At 36.2% G+C, this 16,991-nt stretch overlaps 1 protein-coding gene and 1 long non-coding RNA gene across 5 annotated transcripts in view; both read left to right on the forward strand.

The window, feature by feature from the left end:
* Positions 1-16,991, forward strand: part of LOC140856633 (uncharacterized) — a 111,161-nt gene that overhangs the window by 2,401 nt on the left and 91,769 nt on the right. The window lies entirely within an intron of this gene.
* LOC140856145 (protein RALF-like 22) lies at positions 10,290-10,962 on the forward strand. The gene has a single exon (XM_073253310.1). It carries the CDS (start codon positions 10,588-10,590, stop codon positions 10,960-10,962), a length of 375 nt encoding a protein of 124 aa, XP_073109411.1. The 5' UTR covers positions 10,290-10,587.

The following is a 16,991-nucleotide window of genomic DNA, read 5'->3' on the forward strand; positions in this document are numbered from 1 at the left end:
CAAGACCATAATCATGAACCAACTACTATTATCCATTAGCAGAGTCGTATACCAACTATTATTATCCATTGGCAGGGTTGAATGCCAATTACTATTACTCATTGGCAAGGTCATATGCCAATAACTATTACCCATTGGCAAGATCGTACATAGCTATCTGAGAGCCTTTTTTCCATGTTTCTTAAGATAGACATTCTTAAATCATATTTCATCAAATTATATTTCTTAAATCATGCTTAAATAAGATACTAGATAATTTTATAAAGTTCATAATCATAAATAATCTTTAACAGTAAAACAATCGTGAAATCATTCCTTTTATGACCAGACATATATTTCATAAATATGGAGTTCATATTTCATAAAAAATCATTCATATTAAAATATTCATAAATTACTATTTTATGATAAATCATGAATTTCACAATGCATATGCTAGATCTTTATTCTATGAAAATATAAAATAATTTTTTTTCATGTTAAAATAATCAATAATTTCAAAAGCAAGTAAGAAGTGTCAGGATTACTTACCTTTTTTCGTCCTAGCTCTTCAAACTTTGATAGATAAATTTATCAAACCTATTTAACCTATTAAAAATATCATTAATTTATATTTATTAATTCAATAATAAAGAAAGAAGACTGACGGTCCGGATGTTGGGATAATTCAGGATCTTTCTAACCAAAAATCAGATGTAGGTGACTTGATCAAAAAATCATGAAGCATGAAGTGAAATCAAGACCAAGATCAATCAATAGGTTCATCAATAGTAGGTTTCAAGGGTATTTGACATGATCAGGGTGATGTCCGATATCTTGCATAGATATTAAAGCAGTTTCAGATTGCTTTGGGTACATCATCTCAAGCTCATACGAGGATCCATGAATCAGATGGAGAGAGAATAAAGGAAGAAAAATTTAGAGAGAGAAGGAGAGAGAAAACAAAAGAGGAGAGAAAATTTTTACAGAAACAAAATTCTAGAAAGAGAAAGTAGAGAGAGAAAGTGGAGAGAGAAGAGAGGAAAAGAGGGAGAAAGAGGAGAGAGAAAATTCTCTCTTTTTTTTTTCTTTTCTTCTTTTTCCTTTTCTTTTTCTTTTGAGGAGGGACCGAAGGGAGGGGCTCGATGGCTTGGGCTCCGACGAAGGGCGGCAGCACGATCGAAGGTCCGACAGTGGCGGCCGATAGCGGAGAGCAAAAGATCACCGGCAGTGAGGCTCGGTCGGTGGGGGATTTAGAAAAAAATGAAAAATGGGGGATCCATCCCTTTTCTTGGATTTCTCTGATCATTGGCTGATCACCGATGGCCATGACCTTTGGAGAAGGAGGCTAAGGAGGTGGGGTCATGACCTATGGGTGCGGCACCATGGGCGCGGCGCTGGTGGCCGAAAAAGAGGAAGAAAGAGCTCGATCGAACAAGAAAAAATAGGGCATGATGTTTTGTGGATTTTCCGACAATCCCGATGGTCGGCGAGAGTGCACGAAGCTATGGGAAGGAGGGCAAGAGAGAGAGGAAGAAAGGTCAGAGCTTACCTCCGACTCTGGTGAGGTCTCTGACGAGAATTTGAGGTAAACACGAAAATAGAGTCGGCAGCTTCAACGAAAAAATCTAGGAAGAAGGAGAAGGGAAAACCGACGTTTGCCATAGCAGACCATGGAGGAGGAGAGGGGGGATTTATAGGACTTTTCCTAGGGTCCCTCGTTGGCCCTAAGAGGCCTTCTCCTAATCGAGCTCGGGGAAGAAGAAGACTCCCGTCGTTCTCTATTTTTTTTTTTTTCTATTTTGGACTTTGTGGGCTTAATTGGGTGGGCTCGATTTAGAACAGGATATTACATGTTCTATGAAATACTTTATTTTATATTATCTATTATTTTTTAAATATTGTATTATCATGAAAAACTTATGTTTGATTCGGTAAAGAAGCGCAAGTTCTACTTACTGAGCTAGTATAGCTCATATTCTTTTTATTTCTTTTTTTTTATACAGAGGAATAAGATTAGGACCAATGAAGAAAATCCAGACTTGGAGATCTACGAAGTAAGCTTGAAAATTTTATAGTGAAAGTTTAGTTTATTTTATGATCACGGACTTGTAATTATTTAATTATGAATCTTGAGACTTGAGTTGATATTTACTTATGAATTTAGATGCTCTGAATTAATTTTGGTTTAATTAAAAATTTGAATTAAATCTTTTTATTTCTTTTATTTATGATACATTTGCTATTATAATTAAGAAAATGAACGTGGCTTTGTATTATCGAGGGCTGCATCCCTTGATAGCATGGCCATGTTATGTCTCGGATTTGAGACGTGATATTCTATGGTATCAAAGCTATAGGTTTGATCATGGTAGAACTTAAAATCTAGCAGTGGATAGTTAGGTCACGTATAGTTAGATTCTGACTTAATAAAGAAGGATAAATTTTATTAACTATACTACTGCTTTGTTATAGAAATAGAATAATGTCAAATTTTGGATAGAAAACGATGAGTGACAGGGAGGACGAAACTTTGGCAAATATGGCTGCTAGGATAAGAGGAGCAAGAATGACGTCGCGGGGAGCTGCCAACCAATCGGTTGAGCGGGCTCCTAATGCGCCAGCCACTCAGACAAATATTGCTGGAGTATGCCAAGTGGTGGCTCAGCTTATTCAGCAATAACAGCAGACACAAGCCGCTCCTCAACCTGCACCATCATTAGAGTCATATTAGAAAAGGTTTAAAAGGCTTAATCCACCATTGTTTCAGGGTGGACTTGACCCTCTAGTTGCAGAGACCTAGATTCGGAAGATAGAGAAGATGTTCGATGTCCTACAGTATTCTGAGAATGTGAAGATCAAATTAGCCATATCTATGCTGAAAGAAAACGTCGAGTATTGGTGGATTGCAATAAAGGCTGTCTATGAGAATATCGATGACTAGTTGACTTGGGAGAAGTTTAAAAAGATATTTTATGATCAATACTTCTCCAGAACAATGAGATTAGTAAAGAAAAATGAGTTCTTGATTTTGAAATGACAGTATTAAAGTATGCAAACAAATTCAATGAGTTAGCCCGTTTTTGCCCCTAGCTTATGGAGTCCGAAAGGAGCAAAGCTAATAGATTTGAGCAAGGATTAAGATATGAGATTCGATCTCGATTGTCTTCTCACATTTTTAATGATTATAAAGATATGTTAGAATGAGCTTTGAAAGTAGAATCCGAGATAAAAAGATCAGAACAAGAGAGGAGTAACAAAAAGAGTTCGAGACCAATAGAAAATTTAAATGATCAACAGAAAAATTCTACTAATATTGCAGAGAATAATAAAGAAGCTATGATCTGTGAATATTGTGGCAAAAATCATTATGGACTTTGTCTCAAAAAGTTGGGAGCATGCTTTTCATGCGGCAGAATAGGACATATGGCATGAGATTGTCTTATTAAGAAAAAAAGACAGTTCAAAGACTTCCAAACTAGCAAATCAGAAATAATAAGAAAATGCATAAGTGTTCGTCTTGACTCAACAAGATGTCAGTACAAGCAATCAAGTAGTTACAGGTACCATTCTAGTTACCCCATAGATGCTCATATGCTATTTGATTATGAATTTTCTCATTCTTTTACATCTTCCAAGTAATAAATATATATAATTAAATAAGCCACTATATGTTATATCTTCTTTTAGGAAAGTTCCTTTCATCAATGTCTTGTTAAAAATAAATAAATAAATTTTAGATGAGGAAGTTAGGATTGATGGAACCAGATTTAAGAGTATAGTAAGGATAGTATGAAGATTAAGATCCCTATTGGTAAAAGAGTAAAAATATACCAAGTTTCAAGGATGAAACTTTATTTTTAAGAGAGATAGAATGTAATATCCTGTTCTAATAAACCAGCCCACCCGATTTTGGCCCATCAAGCCCATAAAAAAAAAAATAAATGAAGACTCAACGGGAGTCTTCATCTTCCTCCCCTTGTCCGATTAGATCAAAGACTCCTAGGGCAAATAGGAACCCGAGGAAGAGCCCTATAAAATCCTTCCTTCCTCCTCCATGGTCGGCCACGTCGAGCACTGATTTTCTTTCCTCCTTCTCAGATTCTTCCATTGAAGCCGCGGATGCTTTCACCGTGTTTGCCTCAAATCCTCGTCGGAGACCTCATCGTAGTCGGAGGTAAGCCCCGGCCCTCCTTCCTCTCTTCCTTCCCCTCCTTCTCATGGTATCGTGCACTCTCATCGGCCGTCGAATTCGTCGAAAATCCCATAAAAACAAAAACTCTATTTTTGTCCCTATTTGATCGAACTTTGTTCTCTCTTTTTCGACCACCGACGCCATCGTTTGCAGCATTTCACTCCTGGATTTGGACCCCCACCTCTCTATCTATCTTCTTCGAAGGTCATGGCCGCTGGTGATCGGCCAATGATCGGAGAAAATTTAAAGAAAGGGGGCGGTCCCTTGTTTTTTTCGATTTTTTTCTATTTTCTTTTGGCCTATTGCCTGCCACCGGCCCTCTCTTACTCCGTCGCTGTTGACCAAACGCCACCACCTGCTGTCGGACCTCCGACCGTGCCGTCGCACCTCAATAGAGCACGAGCCACCAAGGCCCCCCTCCTTCGTGTCGCTCCTTTGTTCGGCCAGGAAAAGAAAGAAGAAAAGAAAAGAGAGAAGAAAGGAAGAAGGGAAGAAAAAAAAAAGAGAGAAGATTTTTTCTTTCTCTCTCTTTTTCTCTCTATAAAATTTCTCTCTCTTTTTCTCTCTCTAAAATTTTTCTCTCCTTTCTCTCTCTAAGAAAGACCTATAGATCTTGTATCGGACCATCTTTTCCTCTTTTAGGGATCCATGTTGATCTTAACGAGATGACTCCGAATCGATTTAGTATCCGGATGGTCTATTGGACTGGTCACCCAGTCAACTATTTTTTTATTATTTAATTTTATTAAATATATGAAATAAAATGTGATAGCCCAGCCAGCCCAAACAAACCAAAAAAAAAATGATGAAGACTCCCGCAGGGAGTCTTCTTCTCCCGACCGGCTCCTAATCGGAGTCGGAAACCTCACTGGAGAGTCAAACTCCTCTCCTTTGGTTCTATTTAAAGGGGAGACCCTTCTCCCTACCAAAGAATCCCAGGGCAAAACGGCGGAAATCGCCGAAAATTTTCTCACAGAGACCCGTCCTTGTGCCATCCAATTTCTCGCCGGAAAAGCCTCGCCGGCGTCGGAGGTAAGCTTCCTCCCCTTCCTCTCTCCTCCCCCTTCCTTCCCGTGCCGATGTGCACACTCGCCAGCGACCGAAGTCGTCGGATTTTGTTGCGGAAAAATCTTCTTTTTTTTCTATTTTTCCGTCGTCGGTGGTCACCGTCGACCACCGGTTTGACCTCCTCTTGCCGCGAATCGTCTCTCCTCTTGCCGACGGCCGCCCCACGCCGGCTACGCCGCCGGCTGGCCACCCAACGAGGGGACCTCAAGGTCCCCTGTTTCAGCCCCAAACAAGCCCACGGGAAGAAGAAAAGAAACAGAAGAAGAAGAAGGAAAAGAAAAAGAAAAAGAAAAAGAAAAGAAGAAGAAAGAAAAGAAAAGAAAAAGAAAAGAAAAAGAAGAAAAAGGAAAGAAAAAGGAAAAGAAAAAAAAAAAGAAAGAAGAAAAATAAAATAATAATAAAATAATAATAATAAATAGGATTTTTTTTCCTCTCTCTTCCGTGAAAAAAAAAGAGAGAAAGAAAGAAAAGAAGAAAGAGAAAAATAAAATTAATTAATAAATAATGAGATAAATAATAAAATATGAGAAAGAGAGTTTCTCTCTCTTTCCTCTCTCTCTTCAGCTTGAATTAGTATTTTCTCTCTCTAGAATTGGACTTTCTCTCTCTACTTTCTCTCTCTAGAATCCTCTCTCTAGATTATTTCTCTCTCTTAAGATTTCTAAAATTTTGAGAAGAATGATGATGAATTTAAATGATCCTCGTGATGAATTTTTGATCTGTGATCGTCGGACGGTACACCGATATCCACTTTGATCAGATCAGATATTTTTAGATTTTATTTCTCATGATCTTATTGAATTATCCACATGATAATTTTAGCATGATTTGATCTGATCGATCAGAATTTGTTGAATCATATTGTCTGAAGAATTCAGGATGAGTTTTCTCTCTCTAAATTTTTCTCTCTCTAAAATATTCTCTATCTTGATTGATTCTCTCTCTAAAAAAGGTTAGTGAATGAAGAAATTTTTTTTAATAAGTCTGATCTGATTCTAATGAAGAATCCTGATCCATGATTGTCAGACAGCATACTGGCACCCACCTTAATCAGACCATGAATCTTTAGATTTGATCATCCATGATTCCGATCTAGCCATGATTTGATTTGATCATGTTGGTTTCACCAATTGAGATATTGGACCAATCGTAATATTGGATTGTGTCACTTGATCAATTCGAATTGTACCTCATGAATTCTCTCTCCTCTGATTTTCTCTCTCCACTTGATTTTATGAAATCGATGAAGAAACCTCGGTCCTATCACTTCGAATCCGATTTGATCTGATAGTCAAACCTTGGATCGTTTAGGTCCTAATTAGATTTTGATTAGATGAAATTAGATGATTGGACCCAATCTAAACCGTTGAAATATGGTATTCGTATTCTTTCTAATTATTGAAATTGATTCTGTATATGATTGTGGATGTTTGATCATGGGATATCGCGATATGATCTACGAACAGAATTTTTGGAAGAAAATTTATAGAATTATGTGGATTTATTGGAATGCATTCGAGATAAATAATGTTTCACTTTTTCTAGATTTATCGGCAAATTATAATGTATTCTTCTGACATGATTTGTGAAACGATGCATGAATTGGATGAATGGTATTTTGTTATGAAAATATCTTATTTGAAATGTTATGATGAAGCATGATTGAACATATTGATTTCATGATGCATTATATTAATTGATTTCGATACTACATGATTATATATTTTATTATCGAAATTAGAATATGAAACATGATTTATGAAGAATTATGATATAAGAAACAATAAGAATTGACAACCTGACTATGTAAAGGACCCTGCCAATGGGGGCATATACGTTGGCAATTGATTGTCCTTAGGGTTTATGTCGCCAGCGAGACCAGCGACATGTCGCCAGAGAGACCAGCGACAAACCGCCAGAGAGACCAGCGGTTCCAAAGAACATGGCTGCCAGATGATTCGCAGCCTACCGCAAGCAGATACGCGGTATTATGACCCTGCCACAGAGAAAATGTGGTCATAGCTCATGGTTGACGAAAAGAAATTGAAGAACAAAAAAAATTGAAATTTGGAAAGAAACTTGAATTTTCGAAAAAGAAATGAATTTGACATGAATTATGTTGCATAATTGAAATTGATTTCGAATTGATGAACTCTATATGCTTATTTTTTTATAAATGATGATTTATTTAAATGCTAATGAAATCTATTGAAAAGTGGTCATTGCTTACTGGGCTGTCTAGCTCATTATCTCCTATTTTACTGTTTTTACAGATGTTGAAGAATTAAGATGATACAAGATATGAATGGAAGAGTGATCAGAAGCAGAATCTTCATACTTTTATTTTAGGTTGAAAGGCTTATTGAATTTTATGCAAAGCCTTTGAATCGTTGTTGAATTTATTGAGATATTAAAGAAAAAATTTAGGTCGTTATATTTTAGATTTAAATTGTTGACTAATTATTCCGCTGTTGTTTTAGGATAGTATGATAAGATGCCTTGCATGCTTATGGGAAGAGTTTTCTATGAGTATGCGGCGGTTGCCATGACCCTCGATTCAAAATCTCGGGTCGGAGGCGTGACATAAAAATTGATTATAATTTAATATTTTAAATAAAATTATCTGATTCATTTAAGAAAGACTAAAGATTTAGGACGATCGAGATAAGTGGATCTTACGTTCGTTATTTATTTTTAAATGATCATTTTTCTATGCAAAGAATTGTTGATGATGAAATCATATTTTTTTATAAAATAAAGATTAGCATATGAGATATACAAAAAAAAATATATTTTATTATGAATATGAATTTTATGAATATATTTTAATAAAAATAGAATGTCTATGAAGTATGAATTTTATTGATTTTCACTTATGTATATGTATGTTTTAAGAAAAAAAATATAAAGATTTCAAAGGCTCTTAGATAGCTACGAACGAATCCCTATGGAAAGGTTGACATCCGGAGCTAACATCCATAAGAACACAGGCCTTGCTAGCAGGTATAAAGTTGACATATAAAATATGAACTTGTCGACTAAGAACACTGGTCCTGTCACGGTATAAAGTGACCAGAGCACGAATATCTGTGAGAAAGATTTAAAAACATGATATAGACATATGACAAAAATGATTTACGAAATATGTTTATGAAATATTCATGATTTATGCATACATGATTGGTTTATGACTTATTTTATTATATATTCTATGAAATATTTTATTTTATATTATCTATTATTTTTTAAATATTACATTATCATAAAAAACTTATACTTGATTCAATAAAGAAGCGCAAGTTCTACTTACTGGACTAGTATAGCTCATATTCTTTTTATTTTCTTTTTCTTGTACAGAGGAATAAGCTTAGGACCAACGAAAAATATCCAGGTTTGAGAATCTGCGAAGCAAGCTTGAAAATTTTGTAGTGAAAGTTTCATTTATTTTATGATCACGGACTTGTAGTTATTTAATTATGAATCTTGAAACTTGGGTTGATATTTACTTTTAGATTTAAATGCTCTGAATCAATTTTAATTTAATTAAGAAATTGAATTGAATCATTTTATTTCTTTTATTTATGATATATTTGTTATTATAATTAAAAATGAATGTGGCTTCGTATTATCGAGGGCTGCATCCCTTGATAGCATGATCGTATTATGTCTCAGATTTGGGACGTGACATTTATAGTGAGAAGTTTTCAAGTATCTTTCGTCGTATGACAGCGAAGCAATACATGGCTAACATCCTCATATACACCACAATAGTCACATTATGAACCCTAACTATACCCCTATGCATCAAAAAAGAATTACATGGCAAATGGTTTCAGCCTAACTTCCATCAAAAAATCCTGACTCATGGGGTAACATCAAGGTGCTAAACCAAAGAGAAAAAAGCTAGAGATTGTACTGTTAGATCACTCGAAGGTAATAAAAACTTGTAAAATTCCCTAACCTTAACTTTAGTAGACCCCGTCTTTGACCAAACCAACAAATACTTTTGCAATGGGGAGAACTTTTATGGAACTTATCAACTCTTGAGCAAAATAGTCATGTAATACTTTCTCATGTCATTCCCTATTTGAAGAGATAAATATTACCAATGACATATCATCTAATTGCGAATCAGAATTAATGTACATAGATATTTGTAATAGAGATGTGTTATCAAGCCATGTATCTTCTAAAACTTTAATACATGATTTATTACCAACAAGTCACTGAAAGCAGTGAGCCAGAGACCTCCCTTCTTTGGCCATCACCCTCCATATAGAGGAATACCTTCTCCCACAACAATAGGACTCCCAACCATCATTGAATTTGTACTTTACCATAATAATTTGAACCCAAAGTGAATATGAACCAAGTATCAAAGATGCTGCTTCTTTGAGAAGAAGAGAACGACAATGAACTCGCGAATCAACTGGACCCGAATCATCCTCTATTTTTGGTCTACAAAAATCAGCCAAAGAAATCAAATGAATTCTACATTTTCCAATTTCTTGATCCCAAAGAAAAGATCGCTGAACTTTATCAATAACCAAGAGTGGAACCGCCATATTTGCTTTTAAGTGAAAAGAGAATCCCACAAATATCTTTCCGGCATCTCAAAAACTTCCATCATTCCATGTGCTCGATTTGTAGAAGATTTCTAAAGTGAGAAGGTTGGCGGAGGATGAGAGTTGAACTAAAAATCCAAATACCAGCTAGTTATTCAGATACGCGTGAGTCATGCCTGTGGAGGATGCGCTGCATTACATTTCCTACAGTCTTCACCTTCCTGCGAGTTGGCCCGTCTGAGTAGCAGACATAATCATCAAAATTGGGGCCAAATAAGCGGTACTTTAAGAAACGACCGAATATAGAACTGGGTAAGTGGAGGCTTGCACTGTGGATGGCAAATATAGTAAATGCCAGTTAGCCACAGCTTTCGTTTGTGGTTCGGCGTCCACCGAAAAAACGAAGTAACTCCCTTCCCCTTTCCTCTCCCCCCCCTCCCCTCTCACGCACACAGATGCGTAGAGAGGGGATGGCAAGAAAAGAAAAGATTGGAACCCCAAAACGAAAAACGAGGAGCAAGAAACGGGCACCCCCTACATGTCAGGATCCCGGTCCAAACGGCGTTCCAAACGAAAGCCTACCATACGTTAGCTTTCCAAAACTGCACAAACCCACCACCCTTCCCCGCCTTCCTCTCCTCTCGGCTTTCATCTCTCCCGCTCCCACGCGAGAGGAAAGGAATTAGGGACCAGGCCAGCCTATAACCAACAAAACCGATACCCAAGAAGGGAAGAAGCAAAGAGATCAAGAGCCACCCAACCACACCACCTTTCTGCCGCATGGCTCCGCGCCTCGTATTCCCCCTCCTCCTCCTCCTGCTGGCGGTGGCCTGCGTCGCCAACTCGTCGGCCCTCAACACCGTGGCCTCCGAGGCCCTCGCGGACTTCCTTGCCGCCAAGGGGGATGACACGTGTGACGGGCTTCTAGGCCAGTGCACCGACGAGGACGCGGAGATGGAGACCGAGACCGGGATCAGCCGGCGTGGCCTGGCCAGAGCCGGCGTCAGATACATCAGCTACGGCGCGCTCTCTAGGAACCGAGTCCCATGCAACCGCCGAGGCCACTCGTACTACCGCTGCTCCAGGGGGAAAAGGGCCAACCCCTACCGCCGTGGCTGCAGCGTCATCACCCAGTGCCAGAGGATCTTCAACTGAGCACCCAGTCCGATCGAACAAGAGATTAAAAAACAGAAAAAAAAAAAAAAAGGAAAAAGTAATTAGCAAGAGAATAGCTGGGAGATCTGGTTTGGTTATTGTTATGATTATTATTATGTACAGAGTCACTACTCTCCATCACGAGGTCCCTACTTTCCTCCTCCGGTGAATTTTCGTAACTTCCATTCCATTCTATGCTATCAAATTTGTTCCTAAGAGTGCTGCTATTATTGCTGGCTCTACAATTATACTAATATTACCAACGTGTATCATGCCATGTGATTGTAATAAGAGACCTAACTATGGCTGGTTAACTCGTTTTCGTGAATGTTGTGGAGGAAATGCGCATAAAAAGCTGCATGGATGATTTGGTTTCCAGCAGCATGCACCACAGATATATAGATTATCAAGCATCCTGTTTCTCTCATTTATCTACAATGATTGCCATGGTGGATTCAGACAAGCAATGGCTTCTTAACTTTCATATCTGATTTTCAAGCATTAAGGTTTGAGCGGTTTTGTATTTTTTGAAGTAAAATTAGAATGGAAGAATGCCTCGCTAAACTTAGGATCAAATCCAGATGATCACTACTTTCCAAAATTCAGTAATTTAACCAACTTAACCACTCAGCGATAGCCAAGGTTAAGTATTGGGCTCAAATGCATAACAATTTAATAAGTCAGACCAGAATTGGATCAATCTGAATTATATCCTGCAGACTTGGAAGAAAACTCTAAAATACTACCTGTGAAGTAAATAAACAAATAAAAGAACCCAAATCTCATAAAATAGACTAAACATGATTAGAGTTATACATTTGGGATCTTGTTTTTACCTTCCAGTTTTGTTTCTTCTCTCACATATGCCACCAAGTTTTGAGTCTTCACCCATCAATTACCATTCTAATCTGTATATCTCCCCTCTTAATCACAAAAATTTTATTCAGTCTGACAGCCCATGCAAAAAGTTAGGTTAAATTCCTAAATCAAAACCTTATCATCCACTATCACAGGTCTCATATCTTACTTCCTAAATCCCACTTATTAAAAGTTTTAAATTCTAATAACTCTAACAAATCTTGTTTCAACTAAAATATCTATTACACGCCTAGTCCTCAGATTTGTTTAACATGCATTTGTTTATTTTTACTTTTAAATAATTCGGTTATTAAATGATAACTTGGACAGATGTAGGACAAAGATAACATAAAGTAATCTCTTCAATACATTGGATCATTGTGGTCAGATCATTTCAAATATAACAATGACAAATTTATCAAATATAAATGAGTTCAGGTTGATCAAGTCCTCCTTCGGTGCTGTATATTAGTGCAACAAAGATATATTTCCTTTTTATCAACTTTATCCAGAGTATACACTTACTTTTCACTTTCTTATTCCCTGTTACTTTTTTCACTTTCTGAATAAGCTACATTTATTTCTCTTCAAAAATTCTCTTTGAAAGAATATCTTATAAGAAAATACATGAGAAATTAACTAATATACAGTTGATAGTGTATCTCTTTGGAAAAGGATGGTATAGTTGTGTATCTTCTTGGAAAAATTGCATAGGAAATGAAGTTGTATAGACATAGCAAATAACATGCAAAAAATCTGTACCTAAAGCTTATGGATGAACGTTAAGTGTATATATGATTTAAAACATAAATTAGTGGCAAAATCTTTCATCAAGCACCCATATGAACTATCAATGTGCTAGTCAGCCAATACATTCACCAATATCAATAGGGGCATAATGCACTATATTTTATGGTTTGATATTCCAACAACCTCAAAGACAAGAAAAGAGGAAAGATGAAGCAGTTTCTTGAAAACATATATATTTGGTATCATTAGATGAGGTTTGCACTTCATATTTCTGAAAGAGTACATAAAATCCTCAAAAACATGTTTACACTCACATCGTGCCTGTAGGTGCTCCCAACCAGGTTATCACATACCAATCACATCTTGTAGTTGATCATACAATATAGATTCCCATATACGATGTCACAAATCAATATGAACACAAAAACTCATTAGTAACTCTAAGATGCAAAATAGAAAAAAAAAAATCCATATGTGGATGCATAAGATATCACCAGGCGGAATACAGAACATAATTACAGGACTGAGAGAAAAATAGTGCACATTTACCGGTTGTATGGATGTCCTATGATGTTTGAATAAAAAGGTTTTCAAAATTATGTTTACAGCTTGCAGAGAATATCAGAATAATCATGAGGCCATACAAATATTTTGCAAAGATATAAGTGCACCATAAACTTACGAACAAAAACTAAAAGCAGGGTGAATTTGGCTTATTGTGAGTTTAGACCCTGCTTTACTTAGCAGGCCTCATTATCATGAAGCTAGATTTGAGCCCAGGTGTTATGGGTTATATGCAATATAGAATGTTGGATTTGGTATCCTATGTTTATTTATTTATTTTTGGTTGTTGAGCAACAAAATGAGATCCTGAATAAGATAGCCTTTTGTTAATTTGACAGCCTTGTTCAATTTGGTGGTTATACACATTTGCCATGTTTCATGTAAAGTTTCTTAAAAGATTTGATGATTTCATTTGCAATTAAGATCTAGATCAAGCTAATTTCTGGTTTATGCATATGTCAAGGTGTGAATTAACCTCCAATTTGGTTAAGTTCAAATATGGTCCTCATGTAATATGCACAAGGCTGGTAATCAAAAAAAAAAAAAAATCTAAAAGTCCATAAAAAATATGGTGCATGCCAATAATTTAATAATGTAAGAGACGAACCTTGTATGCCCAACAAAGTTTCTGCTTGACTCATCATTATAGTTGAATCCTTGCAACTTGACATATGGTAATTAACCAGAAGGCTGTAATCTTTGGGTCCCTCATGCTACGAGCAATGGTACAAGGGGGCAAAAACACTATGATCCATGTTCAAAAGGATCCTATGAATGGTAACTTCCTATGTGAAATTACAAACTATATTGCTTTTTCCATATGGAAAGTCTCCTGCCAAACAACCTCTGAACCTATAATATTTCACTCATCCCATTGGGTGAGAGATACCAACACAACCTGGATATTGGTTTATCATTGGTTACAAAAACTAAGAAACTCGATATCTTGAGAGATATATAACAATCAAGATACTGAAATATCAGCCAATACAGTAGAAGTGGAAATAACCATTTTAAATTTAACATTAATGTTTGTCGAGCATAAATATTAAGAAAGCAACAAGATATAATTGATTGATTGAAAATCTCAGGTGAGATTATTTAATCAGCTAATATGTGGAAATACAACAGTTCATATCCAAGATAACAAGAGAGGATTTACTACATACATCTTACTGTACTGTTAAAAACCAATATCTTGGCTGAGATGGTAACCATGATGCCTAGCCACCTGAAACACAAATTGACATGCATGCTTTTGTGTAATATAAAGCACACTAGATGCTTGTCTTACTAGACAATACCATAATGGAAAAAGACGCATTCTATAAGAGCAGTCCAAGACCAGAACAAAAAAGATCATGCTGTCTTTTATCCTAAACTGCCATCCAATCTCAGCTTCTTTGTATCTGATTTGCTCAGCTACCATTTTAAAGGATAAAAGAGGCAAAAAAACACTGCACAAACTATACTGGAGTTAAACCTACAGGCTACGACAAGTAACATAATGGATTATGGAAGAAAGAAGAAATTAAATAATAATATATCTCATAATAAATAAAAGTTTGTTTGCCCTGAAGATCAGCTAGGGATGCTACATTCTAAGAAAACTGACAAAGGTTTATGAGAAAATGAAGTTCTCTTTCAAGTTCTCCCTCAAGATATTACCTCCATCGTCACCTATGGACACACTAATGACTTTAAACATCAAATTAAGTTCTGTCTCATGTTATCCTCAAAATTTGTTCACATCTACTTATAAATATGCAACAGTTCCTAGATGCTTTTTTTCATGTCACAGATTAGGATGAATTTCTACTGCTTACCATGATTATTTAATTGTTTATTTTTCATATTTTTTCAACCCAATTAGGAGAGGATTCATAACAAGATTGTCAACATAATAGCGAACTCATTTACAATGGCAGAAGACACTCCCCCATTTAACTAATACTTGTCTATATTCCTAGTAGGAAAACTTCCACCAAGGAGTAGTATGGAGAATAATAAAAGTTACAACTTAGAGAATTCAAATCAGATTATAGCAAACAAGGGAGGAGGGAATCAGAAGAGTTAAGCAATTGAAATTGAGTTAACTGAAAGGTGACTTTGAAGGTTAGGAAATGCATGCAAGGATAATGTCAGCTTATGAAGAAGGTTGAATATGGATAGACTTTACAAAGAAGATTATGCTAGGACTCTGACCTGGCAATGTTAAGTTGAGCAGAAGGGGCTAGGAGAAGCTTAGAATTGGTTGTAAATAGAAGAAATGGTGATACTTTAGAGAGTTAAGTGTATCGCTTTGTCTATTTGCAGTTTCTATTTTAAGTACTTCTCCAGATGACTGAGAGGGACATATACATTTGAGTTGCATTATAGGAGCAAGGATGTGACAGATTGGTGTAGAAGCACCTATAAGGTAAGGATACTTTTAGACCTTCAGTGGCCTCCAATGTGGGGATGGAAAACTGAATTTCCATTGCAAGGTACAAAAAATCCAAAGTATTGCTTGATCAGAAGATCTTAGTCCAAAGTGACCTATGAAACAGAATTTGAAAATCAATGAGATGCATTGTTTGGTGAGAACTTGATAACAATTTTCAAATTCTTTTACAAGACAGAAGTATATAATGGATGTGGAGTAGGAATTGTTTTGGTACCAGACAAGAAAACCCACAATCTGCAATGACCAGCCTAGCTTGGAAAAGAGTAAGTACTAACAACAAGAAAATGGTATAGAACTTTTTTCTTTGTTCTAATTGGCTGTCATTTACAAGGAAAGAAATATGTAAGGTTTTGACAAAGAGGTGAAACTATAGAAGGGCATGGTTCTATCATGATCTAGTCAACAAGTACAGAGTAGAGATAGAGTGTTGTCTAATGACTTGGGCTTGGTGCACTGGGAGGTCATTGGGTGGACTCATCCTCAAGAAATAGACCTCTAGGGTTGAGTTATTGACAGTAGGAATTTTCTTTTCATGTTATATATCACCTTCATAAAAGAGCACTCCCCCTAAAACCTTTACGTCAGTTTCCAGTTTTTAAAACAATTGTTGCTTATGAAGACAGATGACCAATGTCATACTAGAAGAGTTGATGGAATCACACCTGTTGCAAAATGCTGATATGATGCTGAGACGAACAAAATATGTACTGGGTGCAGAACATCACTATAAATTATTTAAATCTGCAGATTTGGATATTTGCCTGTAGTTCCTCAAATTGATATACGGAAAAGTTCGTGAAACAATAGTTATTTCCCAACCGTCAGAAATGTATACAGGAATTTTATACAAAATCTTTCTTTTTCAGATAAAGCTCCATACCATTGCTGGAAAAAAAGACAAGAAAAGAAAACTTCAATTATCGACATGACTCTACCTTTTTGGGCCATAATTTTCAGTTGATAGTGCACCTTCTCTGCACCCTTGCACATGGTGCATCGTAATGCTTGCCAACCGTTGCATGTTCAAGAATTCCTGGAAAATTATAAGACAACTCCATGTGTAACTCCACAGAATGTATTTCATATTTATAAGCACAAGTCCATTCTGATTTATTATCACAAATGGAACTGGTTGCTCATTACTTTTACAGTTAAGGTCAAAAAAAGGAAGAATTACACTTCCAGCACCTTAAAAAGTTATTGGAAATGACTACTGAAGCATGAACAAGCATACGTGCACTACATTATGGCAGTTTTAGTTTGCATGATTTATACTTTTGGATTAGGAAATTTAGTCCAAGTTGGAGTCCACATGGCTTGATGAATCATGAGAATATCAATATCAATGCATAGTAGAATACAACTTTCTCGGTAGTATTATTTGAGGAAGACAATTATTGCATGAATAATT

This window comes from Elaeis guineensis, chromosome 3, assembly GCF_000442705.2.
Source record: "Elaeis guineensis isolate ETL-2024a chromosome 3, EG11, whole genome shotgun sequence".
Taxonomy (NCBI): Eukaryota; Viridiplantae; Streptophyta; class Magnoliopsida; order Arecales; family Arecaceae; genus Elaeis; species Elaeis guineensis.